The following is a 24,537-nucleotide window of genomic DNA, read 5'->3' on the forward strand; positions in this document are numbered from 1 at the left end:
CATATTCTCTCTCTCTCTCTCTCTCTCTCTCTCTCTCTCTCTCTCTCTCTTCTCCTTCCCCCTCCCTCTCCCTCTCTCCTTTTTCAGTTTTGAAAGCATGCAGAGGCTGTGTGACAAGTACAACCGGGCCATTGACAGCATCCACCAGCTGGTAGGTGGCTTCCTATTTGTGACTGTGCACTCCCCCAGGGGATTGCCTGGTGCTGGCTCTGCGCCTCCCAGGGCAGTGAAGCGCTAGCTGACAAGCAGGATGCAGGCAGTGGAGCTCAGCCCTGAGCATGTAAGGGTGTGCGCTTTCTAGAAGGCACGGGGGTCTCTGGGCCATTGTGGGGTTCTGTGGTGTCAGGGAGCATTTCTCTGGAGGCCATGGCTGTCTGGAGAAGCTGGGGCTGGCACAGGGTATCTTTGCAAATCTTTGAGCTAAGACGCTTGTGCAGTTCTGTGCGGCAGCTGTCTCACTGGGCACCTTACCATGGGAGACACCAGCGGAGCCTGCTGCGTTAGGGTTCCTTGGGGCAGCTTCAGCTGGCCTGTCCTATACTGTCACACCTTGTCACACAGCACTAAGCTGTGGCTGCCAGAGTGCCCACAAGACTAGGAGGTTGAGCCCTTCTGCCCTCCGGGGAGCCTCCTTCAATCTGGTGCCTCAGGTGAGCAGATGAGTACCAGGCACAGCAGAGTGTCTGTGCAGGACCAGCCGGACTTCACACTACAGTTCGCAGCTCCTCACTGCTCTTCTCCTGTTGAGCTTGAGGTAAAGCTTTTCTCCCAAAGCCAGAGAGCTGGGGTGTGTGCTGGGGCAGGCGTGCCTGCCAGAGAGCCTGGAATCAGGAGGGCTTCTGGGAACCGGGGCTGGTTTAGGCCAGGAAGCGTATAAGGTCCAGTTAGAAGTTGTCCTTTCTGATATAACCGGAGTCGGCTTGGAGGGAAACTGACCCTGTGCGCTTATAGGAGCAAGTGCACTGCCGTGAGTTGTTTCTGTTGGTGGCTCTTCACCACTAGGCACAGCTTTTGTGTGACAGGGTTTCTCTGTGTAGTCCTGGGTGTCCTGGAACTTGTAGACCAGGCTGGCCTTGAACTCACAGAGATCTGTCTGTCTGCCTCCCAAATGCTGGGATTAAAGGCGTGCGCCACCACCGCCCGGCAACCTATTGGGTTTTTGATACAGGATCTTAGTACATGGTCCAGGCTGGCCTCACACTGACAGTGTCCCTCCCAAGTTTCGGGTGCCGAGCAGATGCTGTTGCTGCTGTGGTGTGTCATGATCATGTCCACTTTCGTCCCCAGTGGAAGGGCACCACGCAGCCCATGAAGCTGAACACTCGGCCGTCCAATGGGCTCCTACGGCACATCCTGCAGCAGGTGTACAACCACTCGGTCACTGACCCAGAGAAGCTCAACAACTACGAGCCCTTCTCCCCCGAGGTTTACGGCGAGACCTCCTTCGACTTAGTAGCCCAGATGATCGATGAGATCAAGATGACTGAGGACGACCTGTTTGTAGACCTGGGCAGTGGTGAGTGTCCTGCAGCCCGTCCGTGTTCTTGGAGCTGGCCTTGCTCAGTGCACCAGGCCTGCACATGAGTCTTAAAGAGCCTTTTCATGGAGGACGTTGGCCGAGCTGAGGCTCCCAGCACCACCAGTGCTCCCTGTTCATGTCCTAACCCAGAGTCCTCTGCCCTGCTGGCTCCTTTCACCCCTGCACTGGCTCCTCAGCCATAGGAGTGCTGCTGAGGCTTCTGGGCCCAGCTCTGTGCAACCTAAACTTAGGGCAGACACTGACACACATGCACACGGCCAGCCGGCCACATGCACAGCAGGGCTGCTGTGCTGCCTGATGGCTGGTGGTGGTTCTGGTGGTGCTGTCCATCTTTCTTGGGGCATGTTTTTTTAAAAGTTATTTTTATTTTATGTACATTGGTGTTTTGACTATGTGTATCTGTGTGAGGGTGTCACATCCCTTGGAACTGATGTTACAGACAGTTATGAGCCGCCATGGAGTTGCTGGGAATTTAACCAAGATCCTCTGGAAGAACAGCCAGTGCTCTTAACTACTGAGCCGCCTTTCCAGCCCTCTTGGGGCGTGTCCTAGCCAGAGTGTCTATTGCTTCAATGAAACACCGTGACCAAAAGCAGGCGGGGAGGAAAGGGTTTCTTTGGTTGTCACGTCCAGATCATAGTCCATCATTGGAGGAAGTCAGGACAGGAACTCAGGAGGGCAAGAACATGGAGTCAGGAGCAGATGCAGACGCCATGGAGGGGGCTGCTTACTAGTTGGTTCCTCATGGCTCGATCAGTCAGCTAGCTGCCTCCCTCCCTCCCTTCCTCCCTCCCTCCCTCCCTCCCTTCCTCCCTCCTTCCCTCCCTCCCTCCTTCCTTCCTTTCATGTTTGGTTTTCTGAGACAGGGTTTCTATGTAATCCTGGCTGCCCTGGAACTCACTTTGTAGACCAGGCTGGCCTTAACCTCTCAAGAGATCTGCCTGTCTCTGCCTCCCTGAGTGCTGAGGTTAAAGGTGTGCACCACCATGCCTGGCTCGGGTTTCCAGCTTTTTTAAGAACCCAGGACCACCAGCCCATGGTCACCACAATGGGCTAGACCCTCCTTCATCAATCTCTAAGAAAATACCTTACAGCTGGATTTTGTGGGATCATCTTCTCAATTGAAGTTCTCTCCTTCCAAATAGAGTTATCTTGTATCAAATTGACATTAAACTCCAGCACAAGACATCTCCTGTACCTGATTGGGGGCAGGCTGGAAAAGGCCCAGCTGTGAGGTTGAGCCTCCTGGGTCTGTCATCTTCCAGGACCCCTCCCAAGGCAGCGTGACTTTGGAGCTTACTCCTTCTACTAACACTGGAGGAGATGCCTTCCCATCAGCCCCTGCATCTCCTAGGCACTTGTGTGTCATATGTGGCCTCTCCCCTGTGGTTCTGAACAGCATGCTGCTTGTTCCTGAAGCAATGTGCCGAGCACGGGCAGTCAGGTAGCTTGTGTGTGTCACTTGAAATGTGGAATTGAGGGGCTGGAGAGATGGCTTAGAGGTTAAGAGCACCAACTGCTCTTCCAGAGGTCCTGAGTTCAATTCCCAGCAACCACATGGCGGCTCACAGCTATACCATCTATAATGGGATCTGATGCCCTCTTCTGGCCTGCAGGTGTATGTGCAGGCAGAGCACTGTTTTCATAATAATAAATAAATGAATCTTTTTTTTTTTTAATGTGGGATTGGCCTGTAAGTGGTTGGGCCATCTTCAGACCTCGATCTCTTGACACTGAGGCAGTGTTGTTGGTAGACCCAGCTTCCCTCCACAGGGCCAGCAGTTGCCGGGTGCCGGGCATAGCCTCTGGATTTCTTGCTTTATCTCATCCCAAGCAGACCTGTTAGGTCAGGGCTCTTGCTGTCCTCACTAGCTACAGCTGTCCAGGGCCACTTAGGTGAAGCACTAACCGTGGTGCAGCCATCTTCATGTGGGACCAGCCAGGCCCTGCCAAACTGCTAAGGGAGAACAGATGCTTTGTGGGTACTGGGGCGGCACAGACATCCTCTGGTGGGAGGTCTGTGCCCTTGAATGGCTTCCTTTCTGATGCCAAGGGACATTGTCATGTGGCTGAGGCCACTAGGTCTCTGCAGGCCATGCAGACTCTGATGTGTGTCTCTCTGGCTGAAGGTGTAGGGCAGGTTGTCCTTCAGGTCGCTGCGGCCACCAACTGCAAACATCACTACGGAGTGGAGAAAGCAGACATCCCAGCCAAGTACGCCGAGGTGAGCCGTCACGTGTGCTCACTGCTTAGGGCTCCTCTAGCTTAGAGTGTGTGTGTCTGTGACACCCAGCTGCATCCTGCATCTTGGCAGGCACTGCAGTGCTGAGGGTGAGCACAGCGTGCAGCCCTGGTGGGCAGAGGTGCTGAGCTAAGAGCTGACAGGCTGCACATCGCTATGCTGTGCCCCCATCCTCTACCCACCCTGCTGCTCCTAAGATGTGGGACTTATTGGGGGCTGGGGAGAACGGTCCTGGGGCTCTGTGTTTGGAGGGCTGGGAATTTTGTGACTCTACTGGGGGGCCCCCACCATGTGCTCCACAGCAGGGTCACTTATCCAGTGTCATCCTGTAGGGCCTATGGACCCTCCACCTCCTTGGCCTCCCTCAGTTTGTAACAGCTTGTGTGCTTGCTTTTTTTTTTCAGACCATGGACCGAGAGTTCAGGAAGTGGATGAAATGGTATGGAAAAAAGCATGCAGAATACACAGTGAGTGCCATCGCTCCATGCCCTCGGCCTCTGTCCCAGCCCAGCCCCTCTTCCCTCCTCTCTTAACCCTAGTCAGTGTCTCCATGTGCCCGTATGCTGTCTTCTGTGGCTTTGGTCCTCTGTGACGGCAGGTGTAGTCTCTGGAGTTAGCAGCAGAGCCTCAGCTGTGTTGTGCCCTCCCCTGCTTCCCTGGCCTGGCGCCCATTCTTAGACAGTACGTGCTGACTGTGGACCATGGTGGCAGATGCTTAGCTCTATCAGACTGGGCGAGGGCTGAGCTGCACCCCCGCGTAGTCTGTGGGATTAGGGGTCTGGACCCTTGGGTTCTTGATGCGGAAATCTGGTTAGGTCATCCTGCGGGCCAGTGGGGAGGGACAGCCTACAGAGACCTGCTGCGGCTGACCGCTTTGGTCGCAGCTCTGTTCCCCTCTGTGTCTGTCACCCTTTCTGGAGCAAGACTTGAGAGTTGTGCAGTAAGGCCAGCTCACCCACGCTTTCTTGGTGAAAGCCTCCCATGTGGACGTTAGTTAGAGGAGAGGTGCACTTGTCAGCTGGGTGTGGAACCCAGGAGGAGTTCCTGAGACTCTGTACCTTCCTCATTTGTACAGTAACTGTGGTGAATTCTTGTATTTTTGGTGAGGGCTTGTTAGCTCTACACCCACACAGAGAAGCTCTTTGTCTGAAATAGACAGCTTTCAGGAAGACCCTGCCCAACCCCAAGTGGCTGGCTGGTGACTTACTCCTCTTCAGCTTGCCACTGTTGGATGACATGGCCCATGTAGATGAAGCCCACGGTGTGGCCGGCAGCTGTTTTTTGTGTTGGCTGATGTTACTGTTGCGCCCTTGTCTGTCTCAGTGCTGGTAGCCCTTGCCTCCGGCTGGGAGTAGGACTAAGGGAAAGGACAGTGCTTGAAGCCTCGGTGACCATCAGAAGCAGCCTGGCAGCAGGGATGGAGAGTGACTGTTGGTCTGTGTGCGTGTCCACTCTGGCTTCCCAAGGTACCTTGAGTGACCACCAGCTGTCTCCAGGAGGCTGCACAGGCATCTGCCTGGGCTGCACAGTGCTACAGCTCTGATGTGCTGTCTGCTTGGCGAGCTCTGCGCCCTGCCTTCTGCTGTTCAGAAGCATGCAGGGGAAAAGCCAGGGAGCCTAAAATAGCCCGGGCTGCCTCATGCCAGGGCTTCTGCCACCCACCATGCAGTGGCCTCTAGGGTGCTACCCCCCTGGGTCTACTCACCTGCTCCATCTAGTGGCTGAATCGAGTCTGGCTCTCCCTAACCCACACCAGCTTCCTGGCAGGGCTTCTGCCACTGCCCTCCCCCATCCCCATTGGGCCAGTATCCAGCTTGGGTCAGACACCAGGCCATGCTCATGTCTCCTAACATTCCTAGGCTTGGTGACATCATGTGCTCAGAGTGTGCCTGACATCCCATCACCCTGGCAGCTGCAGCTTTTACAGCTTTGAAAGCAGTTCCTCAGAGGCGCCTCTGGATTGTGAGCGCCGACTCTGGAGGATGGTAGAGTAGCCTGTGACTCCTGGGATGCTGGTTTCCCCGTCATAGGAGTGGGCTGTGCCGAGGTGTCCTGTGGGGAGTGTGTGGGGACTGCGTCTGCATCTGCACCTCCACTCTCACGTGCTCCAGGCTGAGCAGATGGGTTCTTGCAGTGCCTGAGTCTGCGTCTCCCATGGCCTCTTGGGTCTCACCCATTTTTACCTTTTCTGGCCCTTAGCCGGCTTCTGTGGGGCCTGTGTCAGCCTTCCCCACTCATTCCATAGATGCTGGTCTGCCATGTGTCCCTTCCTTCCCTCCCTCTTTCTTTTTTGTGTTGGTAGGTATGGGTATGATGCTATTCCTTGGGAAAGAAATATTTCCCGGATAGGGAACCAACAAAGTCCAGCTTGGTGAACTCTTGGGTTTTATTAGAGTTACTTACAGGAGAGTGGGTGAGGGGCCACTTACTAGAGCAGAAATATCCAGGCAGTGGTGGCGCACACCTTTAATCCTAGTACTTGAGGAGGCAGAGGCAAGAGGATCTCTGTGAGTTCGAGGCCAGCCTGGTCTATAGGGTGAGTTCCAGGACAGCCAACGCTGCACAGAGAGACTCTGGCTTGAAAAACAAAACAAAAAGAGCAGAAATGACTCAAAGATAGCTGCATCACCAAGTCCCATCCCAGCACGGGTGGGCCCTCTCCAAAGTTGGGGACCTAGAGCACACAGTGCAGCCTGCAGGCAGTGTGACAGACAGGAGCATGCCCCTTCAGATGGCTCAGTAGACCTGAGCCTTTCTGTGGCAGCTCAGCTGTTCTGCTGGTGTGACCGTGTCTCAGCAGTCCTTACTGCTAATATGTGCTCTGGGAAGGAGGTCCCAGCGCATGTGCTCCGCTTCAGGGTCTGACTGTCCGAAGGGGCTTCCCTGGAAGATGGAGATTTCCTACACAGCAGGGTGTACCTTATTCAGGCCTAGGCCTCCATCCCGGGCCAGATGGCTGCAGACACAGACTGCAGTAGCTGGCTCCCACACTTCCTGCCTGGCTGGCCAGGACAGCACTAGGACCTGCAGGGGAGCAGTGCTGGCTCCAAACTTGACACAGTTGCAAGGTGAGGTCTGTCCTGGGCAGTGGGCTGCAGACAGCACAGTGGGCACTCATCAGATTCCTGGAGTGGACCATCCGCAGCCGTTCTTACAGCCTCAGTGGTGGGACCCAGCCACCAGCCACGCACGTCACCCGCAGAGGAGCCGTGCAGAACTCTCTCTGGGAGTCTGAACACACCGTAGGGCGTTCTCGTCTAAAGACCCAGCACCCAGGGTCTAAGGGACAGGCAGCTCTCCTGCTGCTTAGCTGTCCAACGGCTTAGGCTACACAGCAGGCACGGTGCAGGCCTTGGTCTCTGCTTCCACTGGTTTAGCTTAGGAGCCTCCTTTGGGGAGTGGGAGCCCTAGAGTTGGATGCCCTAGGGCCCAGGGACTGCCCTGCATTTTGAGGACTTAAGCCCCCTTCCCCATGTCTGGCTGGTGTGTACAGCACAGCAGAGTCTGAAGGTCCCCGAGGGTGAGTAGGCTCTGGCTCCAGCCCAGGCCTGCCCTGCAGGTGGTTTCTCTGCTACTCCTTGTCCTACTGGCGGTGAGAGGTGGCTCTGGGCCTGCAGCTCTGCAGGTGCAGTCATCCCGTCACTCCATGGCACAGGGGCCTCCATTGTGGGCCTTTCCCATGACCCAGGGCTGACATCCCGCGCTCTCCGCTCAGCTCCTGATAAAGTCCACTTCTGGTCAGTTGATCTGTCTGTTGTGGCGCCCCACACGAAGTGTCCTGTAGCGTAGCAGAGCCTCGCTGCTGTTGGTTGCCACAAGTCTTTGCAGAGCATGGAGGGACTATGCTGTCTGTGCATCCATCTGTCCATGGATGTCCTTGCCTTTAGGGCTTCATAAACGCTGCTACTCCTGTGCCCTCCATATAGAGCAGACTGTTCTTTTCCTGAGCTCATGCCTGGCACCGCAGCCAGTGGCCTTTAGAACTCAAGGTCCAGACGACTTGGCTCTCTGAGTGTCATACCTCCAGGCAGTCAGGGTATCTTTCCCTTTACCACGCACCGGCCTGAAGGAGGTGGATGCCATCGGTGCTGGCCAGCGCTAAGGTGCAGGGGGCAGGGCCACTTCTGTGGGCAGGCCATCGGTCCGGGTCAGTTGTGCAGTAGCGTGTACACAGACTCATCTCTGTAGGCACAGCCCTCATGGACAGTGACAAGGGACACGGATGATTGGTGTGGTATACAGCTCACATCTATGTGATGCTGCTCGTCTGGGGGGCAGGGAGGGCTGGCTGGCCAAGCGCACAGCACTTTGGCCCCTCTTGTCTGTCCTGGAGTGGATGCTGCTTCCTGCTGGGGTTCAGGCTCTGCTGTCCCTCGAGCTGTCCACTACCGTCCTCCCTGAGGCCCGCTCATTCCATGTCTCTCACAGCAGATGCGGGGCTGGGGCCAAGCCAAGCAAGCACATGAGTAAGTGTGCTCCTTTCTTTCTTAGCTGGAACGAGGCGACTTCCTCTCGGAGGAGTGGAGGGAACGGATCGCCAACACGAGGTACGGCCAGCTGTGGGCTGTGCTGCTGGCTGTGCTGGGACCTTTGTGACTTTTGCTGTCCAGATGTGGGTGGCTGCTGTAAGCCTGTGTGGTAGTGTGGGTCTACTACTTTAAGAGTGCTGGCCCCTCCTTGGTGCTGACCCAGCTGTGGCCCCTGTCCTGCCCCACATGGGGTGCAGCAGCCCCTTGAGCTGCTGTCCTTGTCATGGGGTCAGTGTGTCAGGGGTCCAAGTGATTTGGGCCTCACCCCTGTGTTTCCTGTTGTGGGGTAGTGCCTGCCTGCACACTGTGCCTGCCTGCCTGCCTGCCTGTTCGTGCTTCCCTGTCTGCTGTGAGCAGTTTCTCCCTGAACTCTGTCACTGCTAGGGAGTGCTCTGTTTCAGAAGCGCCAATAGTCAAAGCGGCTCTGGTGCTGGACTCAGCCCAGGGCTGTGGCCTCTTCCGCGGGGCAGTGTGTGCCTGTCTCCTGCTCCTGCTTTCTTGCTTATCCTGCTCACCTCAGGTGGGGGGCAGCTGGGGGGCAGCGCCTGGCCAGGACTGGTGGCAGGCTGTGTCCAGGCCAGGACTGCCACGCACAGCCTCGGCCTCACTGACCTGGAGCATTGTTTTGCAGTGTTATATTTGTGAATAACTTTGCCTTTGGTCCTGAGGTGGATCACCAGCTGAAGGAGCGATTCGCAAACATGAAGGAAGGTAACGCAGCCCTCCCACCCCCACACCTCGTACCACCTCCTCCTCCAGGGGGACACACAGGCACATCAGTCTTCCTTGAGAGGACCTCCTCAGCAACCCCTCCCCGTTGATGACAGACAGTACATGGGGCCCCAGCTCGGCCTGCCTCTTGCCCTCCTTCCCCAGCTCCTGGGCTGGACGGCAAAAGTGAAGGCCTGGCGGCCTGACATACCAGCCAGCCAGCAGATGGCTGAACTTGGCTCAGAAGCAGTCAATCTTCTGCTGCGGCAGCCACACCAGGCTCTTTTGCCTGTGAGCTTCTGATGTATCCGCGCATGTGTGTGCCTGTCAGTCTTTCATGGTGCAGAGCGGCCCTCCCCACCTCAGAATGATGAGTGCGTGTAGCAGAAGGCCAGGGCTGTCGAGCTGCCTGGAGAGGGACTGTACTCTCCAGCCTCTTAGCCTGAGTCCCCAGCTCTGCAACTGACCCTGCTGTGGCAGGTGTCTTCTGTGGGGCCTGTCTTTGGCCTCCTCCATGCTCTTAGGATTAGTTACTTCAGGGTGCTGCCGATGGGCCCAGGGCCTGAATGCTCAGCAGACTCTCCCCACCGAGCTTCACCCCTGCCTCCTTTTCCTTTCTTCATTGATGTTTTGAGACAGGATCGCACTGTAGCTGGGTCTAACCAAGACCCAGGCTGGCCTTCAACTTGACCACATTAGCTTCTGTCTGAATTCTGCCTGTTTAGGGTCAGGCCTGTAACCTGTCTACTGCCTGTTTCCTCAGACATGCTCAGTTGTTAGGTGGGCCGGGCTCTGATGACAGCCAGCCCCAGTCTTCAGTGACAGTGCTCCGACCCCATCCCTGCCCTCAGAATCCCACATTCCCCTGCTGACTGCTGCCGCAGTGTTGTCCCAGTGTGCTCTCTGTGCTTATAAATATCATGACCAAGAGTAGCTTGTGGGGGAACAGCTGATCACGGTCCACCACCAAAGGAAGCCAGGGCAGGAGCCTCGGTGGAGGAAGGCTGACTTAATCTCAGCTTCAGCTACTTTGCTCAGGACCACCTGCTGGGCCTCCCACACCAGGCAATCAAGAAAATGCCCCTGGGGCTTGACTACAGACCAGTCTGATGGTGGCATTTTCTCAGTTGAGGTTCCCTCTTCCTAGAAGGCCCTAGTTGGTGTCAAGTTGATTAAACCTATTCATCAGAAATACCCACTGTGGCCGGGCGGTGGTAGCGCACGCCTTTAATCCCAGCACTTGGGAGGCAGAGGCAGGTGGATCTCTGTGAGTTCGAGGCCAGCCTGGTCTACAAAGTGAGTCCAAGACAGCCAGGACTACACAGAGAAACCCTGTCTCAAAACAAACAATCAAAAAACAACAACAAGAAATACCCACTGTGGGTGTTGATGGGCAGTAGGTCATTTCCATCACTGTCAGGGAAGCTCAGAGGGTGGAAGCCAGACCAGCCCGTGCCTGTCAGCCTGGTGTGGCCTGGCTGGGCAGACAGGGCAAAAAAAGCAGGACTTTGAGTGGGGCCAGAGACCTATGCACAACATCTGCAGATGCGTGTCTATGCTGAGAAAGGCTGTCCCAGCACCATGCTGTCTTAGCTTCCCCGGTGCTGAGGACAGATGGGAGCCATCATGCCTGCCCCATCCCCCACCACTGTCTGACATATGGAAAAGAATCTGCAGCATTTACAAGAGTCTGGCTGGTGTTTGTTATATTGAGATAGGGCCTCTCTGTGTGGCCCTGACTGACGTGAGCTCTTTACATAGACCAGGCTAGCCTACTTGCAGAGATCTGCCCACCTCTGGATTAAAGGCATGCACCTCCACACCTAGACTACCATGTTTTAAGGTTCTTCCTCTGTGTCTGTCATGGATTTGAATAATTAGATTCTTTTTATGCTTTGATGTGGCTCTTTATCCCCCTTGGGACTCAGTTCTGACCCCCAGCCTCAAGGGCTACAGCAGTAAATCAGACTCTCAACCCTGTTTCTTTTTTTTTCTTTTTTCTTTTTCTTTTTCTTTTTTTCTTTTTTTTTTTTTTTTTTTTTTGGTTTTTCCAGACAGGGTTTCTCTGTGTAGCCCTGGCTGTCCTGGACTCGCTTTGTAGACCAGGCTGGCCTCGAACTCACAGCGATCCACCTGCCTCTGCCTCCCAAGTGCTGGGATTAAAGGCGTGCGCCACCCCCCGGCTCTCAGCCCTGTTTCTAACAGGGCTTTGCTACATAGCCCAGTTTCTTTTCAGACTCTTAGCCACGGGAATGCTGGCGTAACCACTGAGCCACCATGCCTGTGGGTCTCCTCCTGTTGGGTTTTTAAGGGAACCACTGCAGGCAGGCCATTGTGCCCATCTCCTCCTCCTCTTCCTGGCAGCATGTGGCACAGCAGTCTCATCCTTCTGTGTGCTTTTACCTGCGTACCTAGCTGTCACCACAGTTCAGGGCCAGGTGAGCATCAAGTGGAGTTTCAGGATAACTAGCATTTTTGTTTTTTTAACTATTTATTTATTTGTATGAGTGCTCTATCTGCATGTATACCTGCATGCCAGAAGAGGGCACCAGATCACATTATAGATGGTTATGAGCCACCATGTCGTTGCTGGGAATTGAACTCAGGACCTTTGGAAGAGCAAGACAGTGCTCCTAACCACTGAGCCATCTCTCCAGCCCCGAACTAGCATCTTTTGGGCAGACACTCCTCACTTGTGCCTCAACCCATGCCGAGGTCTGTGGTCTCCAGTTGTGTGTATCTGTGGGCTTTTGTGCATGCGCCAGTGACGGGCTTCTGTGTTATAGGCGGCAGAATCGTATCCTCAAAGCCCTTTGCTCCTCTGAACTTCAGGATCAACAGCAGGAACCTGAGTGGTAAGTGCTGGTGCACAGGGTGCCTGGCTTCCCATACTCAGTCACATGGGCTCTGCCCTGCAGGGAGGGTGCTCACTAGCTGCTTCCCAGCCTCTGTCCATCATACACCACACCTGTCTCTTTCTCTACATGATGCTTCAAGAGGAAGTGGCACTCCCAAGAAAGGCCTTGGGGTGCAGAGTCCTGCAGCGTGCCTAGCTGTCCTGTGGGCTGCAGTGGCTGGCCCAGCTCAGGATCTGCACGCTTGCTTTGATAGTGGCTGATCTCAAAGCCTGACCCTATTCCTATGGGCCTGCCACCTTGTTCCTGAGGAGCTCCAGGTTATTCCCCTGTCTGAGCAGCTGGGCAGGCTAGAGGATGCCGCTGTGCAGACTGCTGTGGGAGTGTGGGCAGTCGCTCAGGGGTCAGGCCTTCTACCGCAGTCCTGATATGCTGATCTTCCCACAGATATTGGCACCATCATGCGTGTGGTAGAGCTGTCACCCCTGAAGGGCTCTGTGTCGTGGACTGGGAAGCCTGTCTCCTACTACCTGCACACCATTGACCGCACCATAGTGAGTGCCCATAGTTTTGCAGCATGTTAAGCATTCTCTGTGTGCCCCACTTGTCACCCTATCGAGTGGGAGAGACTCATAGGCCACGACCCCTGGCAGCCCTGGGCCTTGGCCCTTGCTCTTTCTGACAGATAGGAACCATAGCATTTTTGGCCTTGCTACCCAGAGGCCTCTGGTCTCTGTTACCCATTCTCAACTTGTTCCCACCAGCCTTCCCCAGCTGTGTGCTGGCCTTTTCCTCATGGCATTCCATCTGTCCTGGTGGCCTCTGGGCTCCAGTGTTGACAGTTGTTCTTCCTGAGTCAGTGCTGTAAACTGACAGCTGCCAGCCAGCAGCAGCAACTGTGACCTGCCCTTCCTGCTGTGGTAAAGAGGGAGAGCCAAGCAAGGCTCCTGAGATGAGGCATGAGGTCCCCTTTTGCCAGTGGCATCACACAGACTCCCGGTGTGGCAGCTGGGGTCCCCCTTGGGTAGTCCTGGCCCTGGGTCCTTAGCAGTCGTGGGGAGTGGGGGGCAGCCATCTTGGGCTAGGTACCACTCCAGCTGTGCCACCTTTGGGGTCTGCTGGTGTTCCTGGCAGCTCTTTGGGGCACAGCATCTGAGTGTGGCCACCCTGTTTCCATGCTCAGGGCTTACTTTTTTTTTACCCTTCCCCCACCCACCCCCACCCCAGAGACAGGGTTTCTCTGTGAAGCCTTGATTGTCCTGGAATCGCCTTGTAGACCAGGCTGGCCCCGAACTCCCAGAGATCCTCCTGCCTCTGCCTCCCAAGTGCTGGGATTAAAGACGTGCACCACTACTACCTGTCTCGGGGCTTACTTCTAACAGCTTTTTCTTTTTCTCTTTAGCTTGAAAACTATTTTTCTAGTCTGAAAAATCCAAAACTCAGGGTAAGTTTGCATCTCCCCTGACTCTGATTCTATACACACTTCATGGCTGCTTGTGTGTGACAAGGACCCCAGGCCCAACAGCCTGTGGGGAAGGCACCTTTCTGCCTCCTGGGCTCCCCGAAGGCCCTAAGCTCAGTATTGGCTTGGGTGTCCGTCTTCTGTGCATGATGGTCCTGCAAAGGGGACAGGAGCCAGCACATGGTTTGTCACCAGTGTTGTGTGTCCCCATGTCAGGGTTGAGGGTGTCTGTCTCTGGAGCCCCAGAAGGCTGGGCACTGTACTCTGTGGCAGGGCTTCTCCAGTCACACCCGCAGGGCCTCTGCCTGTCTGTCCCGGGGAGCTGTGAGCAAAGACGTCCTCATTCTGTGGGCACTAGTAGCAGAGCACAGCAAGCCACCAGCTGTCGCTTGCAGTGGTGACCACCAAGGAGTGCATCCACCTGGCACCCCAGAGTCTGTGAACAGAGTGTATCTTCAGTGAGGCTCTGAGCCTGCCCTGATGGCGCGAGGGCACGCACATGCGCACTTCATAAGAGTCAGCTTAGCTACTGGGTTCACGTCACATGTGCTTGGCCTTTGCCTAGCTCTTTGGGGACCGTGTTGTACGTTGGGTCTCTGCCAGCTGGCATGTACCTTGCGGCCCTGCTGCTGTCAGTGCAGGGACAGTGCTGGGCAACAGCACCATGGCCAGCTGCTGTCTTCCCCACTGAGGGACTGTGGGGTCCAAGTTGGGCACTGGCCTCTCCCAGTGTCTTTTGTGTGTGTGGCTATTTGATTCATGCTGGGGCAGAGCTGGGTCCTACAGCGCCCTGGACACTTGTCCACCACTTTCCTCCAGGAGGAGCAGGAGGCAGCTCGGCGCCGGCAGCAGCGGGAGAGCAAGAGCAACGCAACTACCCCGACCAAGGTCCCTGAGAGCAAGGCCGCTGCCACGGAGGCCCCTGCGGTGAGACTCCCTGCCCTGCAGGTGGCTGGTGGACGGTGGGTGCCCAGGCTGTGGCCCTTCACTGCCTTCCCATGTCCTTCAGGATTCTGCTGCTGAGGAAGAGAAATCAGGTGTGGCCACTGTCAAAAAGCCATCTCCCTCCAAAGCACGGAAGAAGAAACTGAACAAGAAAGGGAGGAAGATGGCTGGCCGTAAGCGTGGGCGGCCTAAGAAAATGAGTGCTGCAAATGCGGAGCGCAAGTCCAAGAAGAGCCAAAGCACACTGGATCTTCTGTGCTCTCCACCCCCAGCCCCACCCTCAGCCTCGCCCCAGGGTGAGCCTCTTTCTCCCCTGCATGGCAGAGTGGGCACAGGTCTCCAGCCGCTGGGGTCCCCGTCCCGACCCTGTGCCATGAGCCAGGCCTACAGCTGCACCAGGGGGTGCTCTGTGGGGATCTGGGTCCCAGATGTGACAAGCTGGGGTAATTGTTGCCTACAGTTGTATTGTGGGACTGTGGTTGGTGATGGGGAACCCCTCTCTCTTGTAGACACATACAGGGCACCTCACAGCCCGTTCTACCACCTACCTCCGAGCACGCAGCTCCACTCCCCCAATCCACTGCTGGTGGCACCCACCCCGCCTGCGCTGCAGAAGCTTTTAGGTGGGTCACGGGTCTGCCCTTGAGGCAGTTGAGTCGGGGCTGTGGGAGTGGCAGGATCCAGTCAAGCCTGCTGGGCGGCATGGCAGAGGCTTGGGCTGGCCCTATGTGTGGTTGGGATTGACTTACCTCAGGGACCCTGGGCCCTATCTGGGGACATGTGTGACCCATCGGTACTGATAGAGAACAACTCACCACACAGGGAAGGCTGGCATCCCCTGACAGGAAGGGGGGTCTGTTTTAAGGGTTTAGGGCTGTCCATTCTGCCAAGAGGGAAGCGCCCACATTGTGAGAAAAGTCACAAGTAGAGATGGCCCTGTAACAGGCCAAGCCCCATATAGCCACCCTGTGCCTGCTGGCCCCCACTGCTGCTCCTCTCAAGGGCGTGTGCTGGCATCAGCCCTGGTTCACATGCTGTGCTGTGTACTCAGAGTCCTTCAAGATCCAGTACCTGCAGTTCCTGGCTTACACGAAGACTCCACAGTACAAGGCCAACCTCCAGCATCTTCTGGACCAGGAGAAGGTGTGCAGGCGCTTACCACCTCACTGCCCGTGGTCAATTTAGGGTCTCCCGGTGGGCACTGAAGTCACCTGCTCATGTCCTCTTGCAGGAGAAGAACACACAGCTCCTGGGCACGGCACAGCAGCTCTTCAGTCACTGCCAGGCCCAAAAGGAAGAGATTCGCAGGCTGTTCCAGCAGAAGCTGGATGAGGTAACCGGGCTGCCTGTCCACCTCAGCAGACCAGGGTTCCGGGCACAGCCAGAGACTAGCTTTCCTTGTCCTTACGGAAGTACTGACCTGGCAAGCTAAGCAAAGCAGAGAGCGGCCTTGGCCATACCTGGGTCAGGGTTGTAGGGTGGTTACCGTCCCCTTTGTCCTCTCTGCACTGGGACTCCACTCACCTCGCTTTGTCTTCTGCATCTCCAGTTGGGTGTGAAGGCTTTGACCTACAATGACCTGATCCAGGCACAAAAGGAGATCTCTGCCCACAACCAGCAGCTGCGGGAGCAGTCTGAGCAGCTGGAGAAGGACAACAGTGAGCTGCGGAGCCAAAGCCTGCGGCTGGTGTGTGCAGGGGGGCCTGTGACGGCTGTATGTGTACAGGGGGGGGCCTGTGGCGGCTGTGTGTGCAGGGGGGGCCTGTGGCGGCTGTGTGTGCAGGGGGGGCCTGTGGCGGCTGTGTGTGCAGGGGGGGCCTGTGGCGGCTGTGTGTGCAGGGGGGCCTGTGGCGGCTGTGTGTGCAGGGGGGGCCTGTGGCGGCTGTGTGTGCAGGGGGGGCCTGTGGCGGCTGTGTGTGCAGGGGGGGGCCTGTGGCGGCTGTGTGTGCAGGGGGGGGCCTGTGGCGGCTGTGTGTGCAGGGGGGCCTGTGGCGGCTGTGTGTACAGGGGGGGGCCTGTGGCGGCTGTGTGTGCAGGGGGGGCCTGTGGCGGCTGTGTGTGCAGGGGGGGGCCTGTGGCGGCTGTGTGTGCAGGGGGGCCTGTGGCGGCTGTGTGTGCAGGGGGGCCTGTGGCGGCTGTGTGTGCAGGGGGGGCCTGTGGCGGCTGTGTGTGCAGGGGGGGGCCTGTGGCGGCTGTGTGTGCAGGGGGGCCTGTGGCGGCTGTGTGTGCAGGGGGGGGCCTGTGGCGGCTGTGTGTGCAGGGGGGGGCCTGTGGCGGCTGTGTGTGCAGGGGGGGGCCTGTGGCGGCTGTGTGTGCAGGGGGGCCTGTGGCGGCTGTGTGTGCAGGGGGGCCTGTGGCGGCTGTGTGTGCAGGGGGGCCTGTGGCGGCTGTGTGTGCGGGGTGTGGAGGCTGGAGCGCCCACTCACCATCTCGGAGGTGTGCCCTGGTGCTGGGTTTGGATCTGCTCCTCGTGCTCCTACTGGGCTCGGCAAGGATCATGCCAGGGACTCTTTACCTCTTGTCAGGGTCTTGGTGCTATGTCACACGGGCCTTTCTCACCTGGCTTGTGAGTGGGAGGTGATGCCATGTGCCACAACTGTAAGAGGGATCTAGTGTGCTGCCAGAGGGGCTGGCCCTTGCTGCCTTCAGCTGCTGAGACTCCTGTCCATGTGCCCACAGCTCCGGGCCCGGTGCGAGGAGCTGAGGCTGGACTGGTCCACCCTGTCTCTGGAGAACCTGCGGAAAGAGAAGCAGGCACTGCGGAGCCAGATCTCAGAGAAGCAGCGACACTGCCTGGAGTTGCAGGTAGGGTGTCAGGTGATGCGCCAGACCCCATTGTCTGTCCCACCCTAAGAAGGATATCTGTGATGATGGACAGCAGGGGTGTGCGTGGCCTCAGGCTCCCTTCTCTGCTGGGAGGAGCCAGGCTGCTCTGTGACGCTCCACCCACCTGTAGATCAGCATCGTGGAGCTGGAGAAGAGCCAGCGCCAGCAGGAGCTCCTGCAGTTGAAGTCCTGTGTACCGCCAGACGACGCTCTGTCCCTGCATCTGCGCGGCAAGGGCGCGCTAAGCCGCGAGCTGGAGACCGACGCTGGGCGCTTGCGCCTTGAGCTGGACTGTGCCAAGATCTCCCTGCCACACCTCAGCAGCATGAGCCCCGAGCTCTCCATGAATGGCCATGCCGCCAGCTACGAGCTCTGCAGTGCAGCTAGCCGGTCCTCATCCAAACAGAACACCCCCCAATATCTGGCCTCTCCCTTGGACCAGGAGGTCGTACCCTGCACCCCCAGCCACAGTGGCCGGCCTCGCCTAGAAAAGTCGTCGGGCCTGGCTTTACCTGACTATTCCCGGTTGTCACCTGCCAAGATTGTGTTGAGGCGGCACCTGAGCCAGGACCACACCGGAGCTAGCAAAGCAGCTGCCAGTGAGCCACACTCTCGGTGAGTACAGGTACACAGAGGCACTCTGCCACCGTCTGCTGCCTCGGGGTGGGGGGTGGGGGGGGGTTCCGGGCATGGGCAGTGACTGGGTTCTCATTGCAGGGCAGAGCACACCAAGGAGAGCACCCTTCCCTACCAGAGCCCTGGCTTGTCCAACAGCATGAAGTTCAGTCCCCAGGATCCGCCATTAGCCTCCCCGGCGACCTCACCTCTCACCTCAGAGAAGGGCAGTGAGAAGGTGAGGGCTGTGTAGAAGAAGCCACGTGGTGTGTGAGGACTGGAGCAGGCAAAGGCAGCACTCCAAGAGGCTCCTCCTCTGTAGGGTGCATGGAGCTTAGTATGGAGGCCTGGGGAGGAGATGGGGACCAGCTTCCATAGGCCTCGTGGTGTGGTTGTGGGGGGCTAGGGTGTCAGCGTCTCCCACGGGACCACGACTCAGATGCTCGTGTGCTGGAGCATGGTTTAGCCAGTTGCTTGAGGCATCTGGAGTGGGGCTAAGAGGTTGGGGCCTCCACTGTGTGCGCAGAGATGGAGGGTAGTTTGGGAGGACGAGGCAGCCCGCAGCATCCTCAGCTCCACACAAGGAGCCTGCAGGATCTGTCAGCACATGAGCTGAGGACGGCTTCCAGGCTTGGGTGACACATGACCATCTGTTGGCAGGGTTTGAAGGAGCGTGCCTACAGCAGCCATGGGGAGACCATCACCAGCCTGCCTGTCAGCATTCCGCTCAGTACAGTCCAGCCCAACAAGCTGCCCGTCAGCATCCCACTGGCCAGTGTGGTGCTGCCCAGCCGTGCTGAGAGGGCGGTGAGTGTCCCAGGCCAAGTGGTGGTGGTAATGGTGGTGGTGGCGCTGGCTGTGGTGGGGCTCCAGGTACAACTTTGGTCTTTATGACTGTTGGATGCTGTTAAGTTTGAGCATGTGGTCAGCCCAAGAGCTGCCAAGGGCCGCATCCACAGCTAACTCTGTTGCCATGCAGTTGGGCCCTGTATGTTTTGTAAGAGGCAGAAACAAGAAAAGAACTGGGAAAAACCCCCTCAGGAGGGTTTCAGCCACTCAAGCAGCAGTGACAGGTGTGGTGGCCCTGGGCTGCTTTTCTGATGGCTGGACATGAGGAGTGATCGACCTGTTGTTCACAGAGGCGGGCTGGGGGCATTGTGCAGCTCTGCCTTCCTGCTCCTCCATCTAAGGGAGGGTCCTGTGTGTCCCTGGCTGGATTGAGCCTGTCCTGTGGCTGTGATGGCCTTGACTTAGGACCATCTTCCCCAGTGCCTGGCTCAGTCCTTGTTAACTGAATGTGGCCTGGCCGTTCTGCTTGGCCTCTGGGGCTTAGCACAGCTCTGTCATCTCCGGCTCCTCTCCTGCCACAGCCCTTCTGCCCCACTGCCTGCTTCCTGCTGGGGCTGCTGCTCTCAAGCCTGCTCTGACTAGGCAGCTTTCTTCTTACAGAGGAGCACTCCCAGCCCTGTGCCGCAGCCCCGAGACTCCTCATCCACACTTGACAAGCAGATCGGTGCTTCCGCCCATGGTGCAGGGGGCAGTGCAGCAGGGAGCAAGAGCCTCGCCCTGGCGCCCGCAGGTGACCTCTCCACTCTACCCATAGCAGCATCTGCCCGCTAGCTGCCTTGTTCCCACGGGAAGAGATCCTGTTACAGGACAGAAATAGGGACTGAGGCCACACAGCAGGTAGATCTGAGGGTCTGAGTCCAGGATCCTGTGTGACTAGTATGTGGCTGTCCCCTGCTGACTTGTTTTGGGGTAGGGCAGGCCAGGCACCTTTCCCAAGGGATGCTTAAGGTCTGGTCCATTTCTGGAAAGCTCTCCTATGCTAGGGTTAGCTGGCCCTTGAAGGCCCGGCAGCTCACAGCAAGGACAGCGCCCAGTGTGCGTGGTGTTTGCAGATGATAGAGTCTGGAGGCTATGTTCCTCTGTGGCCTGGCGTGACCACACCTGCCCATACTATGAGGCTGGCCTGGGAGCCCTCACTTCTACTTCTAGGAAGCCAGGCCTGACCTCAGCGTGTCCCTCCCAGAGCTAGGTGTCCTCACATCCCTCACCAGAAGGCCTGGTGGTCTTGCCTTCCTTGAGGAACTGGTGTCTTCATTGGCAGGCTTCTATGCTGGCTCAGTGGCCATCAGCGGGGCCCTAGCCAGCAGCCCAGCACCTCTGGCCTCTGGAATGGAATCTGCTGTCTTTGATGAGTCCTCCGGTCCCAGCAGCCTCTTTGCCAGCATGGGATCTCGCAGTACACCACCGCAGCCCCGCAACTCTGGCCCTGCCTCTCCTGCCCACCAGCTTGCAGCCAGTCCCCGCCTGAGTGTGGCCACCCAGGGCCCGCTGCCTGACACCAGCAAGGGAGAGCTGCCTTCCGATCCAGCCTTCTCAGATGCAGAGAGCGAAGCTAAGAGGAGGATTGTGTTCAGCATTGCAGCTGGTGCCAACTCCAAGCAGTCGCCTTCCACCAGGCATAGCCCCTTGACCTCTGGCACACGTGGGGACTGTGTACAGAACCACGGGCAGGACAGTCGCAAGCGTAGCAGAAGAAAGCGAGCATCAACTGGAACCCCTAGCCTCAGCACGGGTGTGTCCCCCAAGCGCCGGGCTCTGCCGACGGTGGCTGGCCTGTTCACGCAGTCATCAGGATCTCCTCTCAACCTCAACTCCATGGCAAGTTCAGGGTCTGTCGGGGCAGGTGGGGAGGCCACTCATGTGTGCTGTGGGGCTGGAGTCCAGCGGGCAGGGACGGTGGCTAGTGTGTGGCCCTGCTGGCCCTCTCCTCCCCCCACCACCCGTACCTTCACAAGGAGCTGATGGTGGCTGGTGTCTCCAAGTCCCTGGCCGGGGCATGTTCCTCACCTGCCCTTCCCTGACCCCCCAGGTCAGCAACATCAACCAGCCCCTGGAGATCACAGCCATCTCATCCCCTGAGAACTCCTTAAAGAGCTCCCCTACTCCCTACCAAGACCACGATCAGCCTCCGGTGCTCAGGAAGGAGCGGCCCCTGGGCCCGACCAATGGGGCTCATTATTCGCCACTGACCTCAGACGAGGAGCCGGGCTCTGAGGACGAGCCCAGCAGTGCCCGGTGAGTGCTTGGGCGGGCCAGTTGTGCACTGCTCCATCGTCCAGCTCTCCAAGCTGACCACCCTGATGCTGGGCTGCGTGGAGCTCTGGCCGTCCATGAGGCCTTCTTCGTGTGTGCTCCACCTGCGTCCGAGCTGTCACATACCCCACTTCTCCCCACCTACATTGTGGCCACTCAATGAGGTCCCATGTACCTACCTTTCAGTGAGGCGGTGGAGTTGCTACGGCATGTGTGCATTTTGGTCGCGCTTTGACTTTGACACCAGGCTAAGATGGCCACCCAGTGTCTTGTTCCCAGGGATCTTAGCACATTGTTGCAGATCCCTGTGGAGTGGTGGTCTGCTTCTGAGCCTGGCCTCTGCTGCATTAGGCTCAGAGGACCAAGCTCCTCCAGGCTGCCCTGCTAGAGATGTGTGTTTTTTGCCACATATCTTGGTCTTCTGCCACAGCCCGAGCATTCTAGGGCCCCCAGCGCAGCCCACGCACAGACCGCAGTACTGCTGGCTGCCCAGATTTATTCTGGGTTTGTTTAGAGGGCCTTCCACGTGGGCCCTGAGGGCAGCCTTGGGATCCTCTCTCTTTCTTTTTTTTTTTTTTTTTTTTTTTTTTTGGTTTATTGAGACAAGGTTTCTCTGTGTAGCCTTGGCTGTCCTAGACTCGCTTTGTAGACCAGGCTGGCCTCGAACTCACAGCGATCCGCCTGCCTCTGCCTCCTGAGTGCTGGGATTAAAGGCGTGCGCCACCACGCCCGGCCTTCTTTCTTTTTTTTTTAAAGCTGTACATGCTAGGAGTCCCTGGGTCCTCTCTGAGTGCTTAGACTCAAAGGTAAATGACTATTCTCTTTGTACAGAATTGAGAGAAAAATTGCAACAATTTCCTTAGAAAGCAAGTCTCCTCCGAAGACGCTGGAAAACGGTGAGTGCTCTGCTCCCTGCCTGGAGCCTGGGGTGGGGGTGCCTTGTGCTCAGGGCAGGCCCTCCTGGGCATGCATCTGTTCATGGATGGTCAGGAGGGTGGGACCAGAGGCTTTCATGTGCTCAGCAAAAGAAGCCTCAAGCTGCATGGCCTCCTTCACCTCCCTAGTACCTCTGCCTGGTGGCATGCTTCTCAGCGCCCATAGTAGGCACAGCCCACTTCCCCAGGCTCAGCTCACGGCCACTGGTTTCTCCCAGCAGGTGGTGGCTTAGTGGGAAGGAAGTCAGCTCCCTCGAGCGAGCCCGTGAACAGCAGCAAATGGAAGTCCACCTTCTCACCCATCTCCGACCTGGGCTTGGCCAAGGCCATGGACAGTCCACTGCAGGCTGGGTCTGCACTGAGCCACAGCCCCCTTTTCTCTTTCCGGCCGGGCCTGGAGGAGCCTGTTGCTGAGGCCAAGCTCCCCTCCCACCCAAGGAAGAGCTTTGTGGGCTCTCTGGCGCCTGCTGAGGGGCCGAGCCCTGGCGCCAACCCTCCCAACGGCCTGACCTTCAGTGGGGGCCTCGCTGCGGACCTCGGTTTACACAGCTTCAATGACGGTGCTTCCCTCTCCCACAAGGGTCCCGACGTGGCTGGCCTGAGTGCCTCCCTGAGCTTCCCGACCCAGAGGGGCAAGGATGGTACCACAGAGGCCAACCCCTTCCTCAGCCGGCGGCAGCCCGAGGGCCTGGGTGGCCTGAAGGGCGAGGGCAGTGCAGGCAAGGAGGCAGGCGAGGCCCTGCCCCTGTGCGGGCCCTCGGACAAGGTCACACTGCCACATGGTAGCAGGGCCAGCAAAGGTCGTGACCGTGAGCTGGACTTCAAGGGCGGCCACAACCTCTTCATCTCCGCTGCAGCCGTGCCTCCAGGTGGCCTCCTCGGTGGCCCTGGTCTTGTAACTGTGGCTTCTTCTGCGGGCAGTGTGACGCCCACTGCCCAGGCTCCCCGGCCTTTCCTGAGCACCTTCACCCCGGGGCCCCAGTTCACTCTGGGACCCATGTCCCTGCAGGCCAACCTGGGCTCCGTGGCCGGCTCCTCTGTGCTTCAGTCCCTGTTCAGCACTGTGCCAGCTGCTGCGGGCCTGGTGCATGTGTCATCCACTGCGACCCGACTGACCAACTCGCACACCATGGGCAGCTTCTCCTCCGGAGTGGCCGGCGGAACTGTTGGAGGTAGGCAGGTCAGGGCTGACGTGTGAGGACTTCTGGCCCCAGTCCAGGAGCTCAGTCCCTCACCATCCACTTAGAGGTTCCTTTCAAGCCCCGCAGCGGGCCCAAAGGGAGTGTGCCCTGGCAGGCCATCTTCTTCAGACCATCTTCTTCATAGGCGTGTGACTGGAGGAGACTGCTGCCTAGCCTCGTAACACATGCCTCTTGTTTTCAGAAGACCACGTGCACTTAAACTAGGGCAGGCCTTTCTTCTGGGGCATCCCCTGTTTGAGGTGACCACCTACCCGCCTCATGGCCGGTCCGTGGAAGCAGGCCTGGTGCAAGAATGCGTCCAGGAGGGCCTGCTCAGACACAGGGGGGTGCAGAGCCTGGGCCACAGGCCAGGCACAGTGCGCTCCTGGCTGGGCAGGGGCGGGCAGGTGGGCCCGAGGGGCGGGACCTCGGCCTGGCAGGTAAGTGTCCCTCACTGAGCCTGCTGCTTGCTGCTTGTGCCTGCGCTTGGCCTCCTCCCTGCTGGCGGCTGTGCTTCTCTTGTGTGGCCGCCTGTTGAAGCTGCTTTTTCTCTCCTGTTCACAGGTGTCTTTACCCACGCGGTGCCCTCCGCCTCTGCTCACCCGTTTGGAGCTGGCGTCGGCAGCAGGGCTGTGTGTAGCAGTGCCACGCTGGGCCTGAGCCCGCTGCAGGCAGCGGCCAGCACCCCGGCTTCTTCCTTTCAGGCCGCGGCTTCCGTTGAGACTAGGCCGCCCCCTCCACCTCCCCTACTTCCTCCTCAGCACCTGGGCCGGCCCCCTGCAGGGCCACCTGTCCTCCATGCACCCCCTCCTCCTAACGTTGCCTTGCCTCCTCCTCCGCCTGCGCTCCTGGCTTCTAACCCTGAGCCAGTGCTTCTGCAGGGCCTGGCCTCCCTCCCCGCTAACAATGCTTTCTTACCCCCCTCCTCTGCCGCCTCTCTGCAGCCTGCTAACGCCTCTCTATCTGTCAAGCTCGCCTCCCTCCCACATAAGGTCTCCCGCCCCTCCTTCACGGTGCACCACCAGCCCCTGCCCCGGCTGGCCCTGGCGCAGGCCGCGCCCGCCGCCCCACAGGCCAGCTCCTCTGGGCCATCTGCTGTGTGGGTTTCCCTTGGCATGCCGCCTCCTTATGCCGCGCACCTTTCAGGGGTTAAGCCTCGATAAAGACCTTGCTTAGCTAGCAGTTCATGTTCTGTAAGGTAAGGCTAGAGCCGCACCGTCCCTCTTGCCCAGAAGACGGCTGGCGGGGCTCGGCAGATGCCCCGGGTCCTGAGTGGTAGAGATGGGAGGCTAAGGGAGGCAGGCAAGACTTCCTGGTCCTCCGCCAGCAGCTGAGTGGATAGCTGAGGTGATGAGATTCAAGTGTGGCTGACCAGAGGCAAGGGAGCCTCACCCACCATGGGGCTCCTAGCCCTTAGCAGCCTATCAAGATGGGGTCGCATTTCTAGCTCTAGACCAAGGTTCTGCCCTCTAGTCCACCTGTCCAGGGGAAAGAAGGTGGTCAGTGGATGAGGTTCTAGACTGTCCACAGAGTTGGGGCTTGAGGTCCAGGGAACAGGTGCCTGGTTGTCATCATGGTGGTAGGGACATGACAT

The 24,537-nt window shown here is 58.0% G+C and overlaps 1 protein-coding gene across 3 annotated transcripts in view; it reads left to right on the forward strand.

Annotated features, from left to right (window-relative positions):
• The window catches only part of DOT1L (DOT1 like histone lysine methyltransferase), a 40,752-nt gene that overhangs the window by 13,993 nt on the left and 2,222 nt on the right, over nucleotides 1-24,537 (forward strand). The window contains exons 4-28 of one of the 3 annotated variants that reach the window (XM_084794785.1): nucleotides 88-151; nucleotides 1,288-1,516; nucleotides 3,670-3,764; nucleotides 4,187-4,249; nucleotides 8,274-8,329; nucleotides 8,943-9,022; nucleotides 11,809-11,877; nucleotides 12,325-12,431; nucleotides 13,280-13,321; nucleotides 14,159-14,266; nucleotides 14,349-14,580; nucleotides 14,794-14,907; nucleotides 15,336-15,427; nucleotides 15,516-15,617; nucleotides 15,834-15,971; nucleotides 16,964-17,089; nucleotides 17,241-17,725; nucleotides 17,828-17,963; nucleotides 18,386-18,532; nucleotides 19,175-19,304; nucleotides 19,836-20,392; nucleotides 20,604-20,809; nucleotides 21,659-21,723; nucleotides 21,981-22,934; nucleotides 23,508-24,141. In XM_084794785.1, coding sequence (XP_084650911.1) covers nucleotides 88-151; nucleotides 1,288-1,516; nucleotides 3,670-3,764; nucleotides 4,187-4,249; nucleotides 8,274-8,329; nucleotides 8,943-9,022; nucleotides 11,809-11,877; nucleotides 12,325-12,431; nucleotides 13,280-13,321; nucleotides 14,159-14,266; nucleotides 14,349-14,580; nucleotides 14,794-14,907; nucleotides 15,336-15,427; nucleotides 15,516-15,617; nucleotides 15,834-15,971; nucleotides 16,964-17,089; nucleotides 17,241-17,725; nucleotides 17,828-17,963; nucleotides 18,386-18,532; nucleotides 19,175-19,304; nucleotides 19,836-20,392; nucleotides 20,604-20,809; nucleotides 21,659-21,723; nucleotides 21,981-22,934; nucleotides 23,508-24,106 — 4,996 coding nt within the window. In that variant the 3' untranslated portion in view covers nucleotides 24,107-24,141. The remainder of the gene's footprint in view (nucleotides 1-87; nucleotides 152-1,287; nucleotides 1,517-3,669; nucleotides 3,765-4,186; nucleotides 4,250-8,273; nucleotides 8,330-8,942; nucleotides 9,023-11,808; nucleotides 11,878-12,324; nucleotides 12,432-13,279; nucleotides 13,322-14,158; nucleotides 14,267-14,348; nucleotides 14,581-14,793; nucleotides 14,908-15,335; nucleotides 15,428-15,515; nucleotides 15,618-15,833; nucleotides 15,972-16,963; nucleotides 17,090-17,240; nucleotides 17,726-17,827; nucleotides 17,964-18,385; nucleotides 18,533-19,174; nucleotides 19,305-19,835; nucleotides 20,393-20,603; nucleotides 20,810-21,658; nucleotides 21,724-21,980; nucleotides 22,935-23,507; nucleotides 24,142-24,537) is intronic. The other 2 variants (XM_084794786.1, XM_084794787.1) reach the window with 2 other exon arrangements.

Source organism: Acomys minous, assembly GCF_964271855.1.
Source record: "Acomys minous genome assembly, chromosome: 9".
In the NCBI taxonomy this organism is placed as follows: domain Eukaryota; kingdom Metazoa; phylum Chordata; class Mammalia; order Rodentia; family Muridae; genus Acomys; species Acomys minous.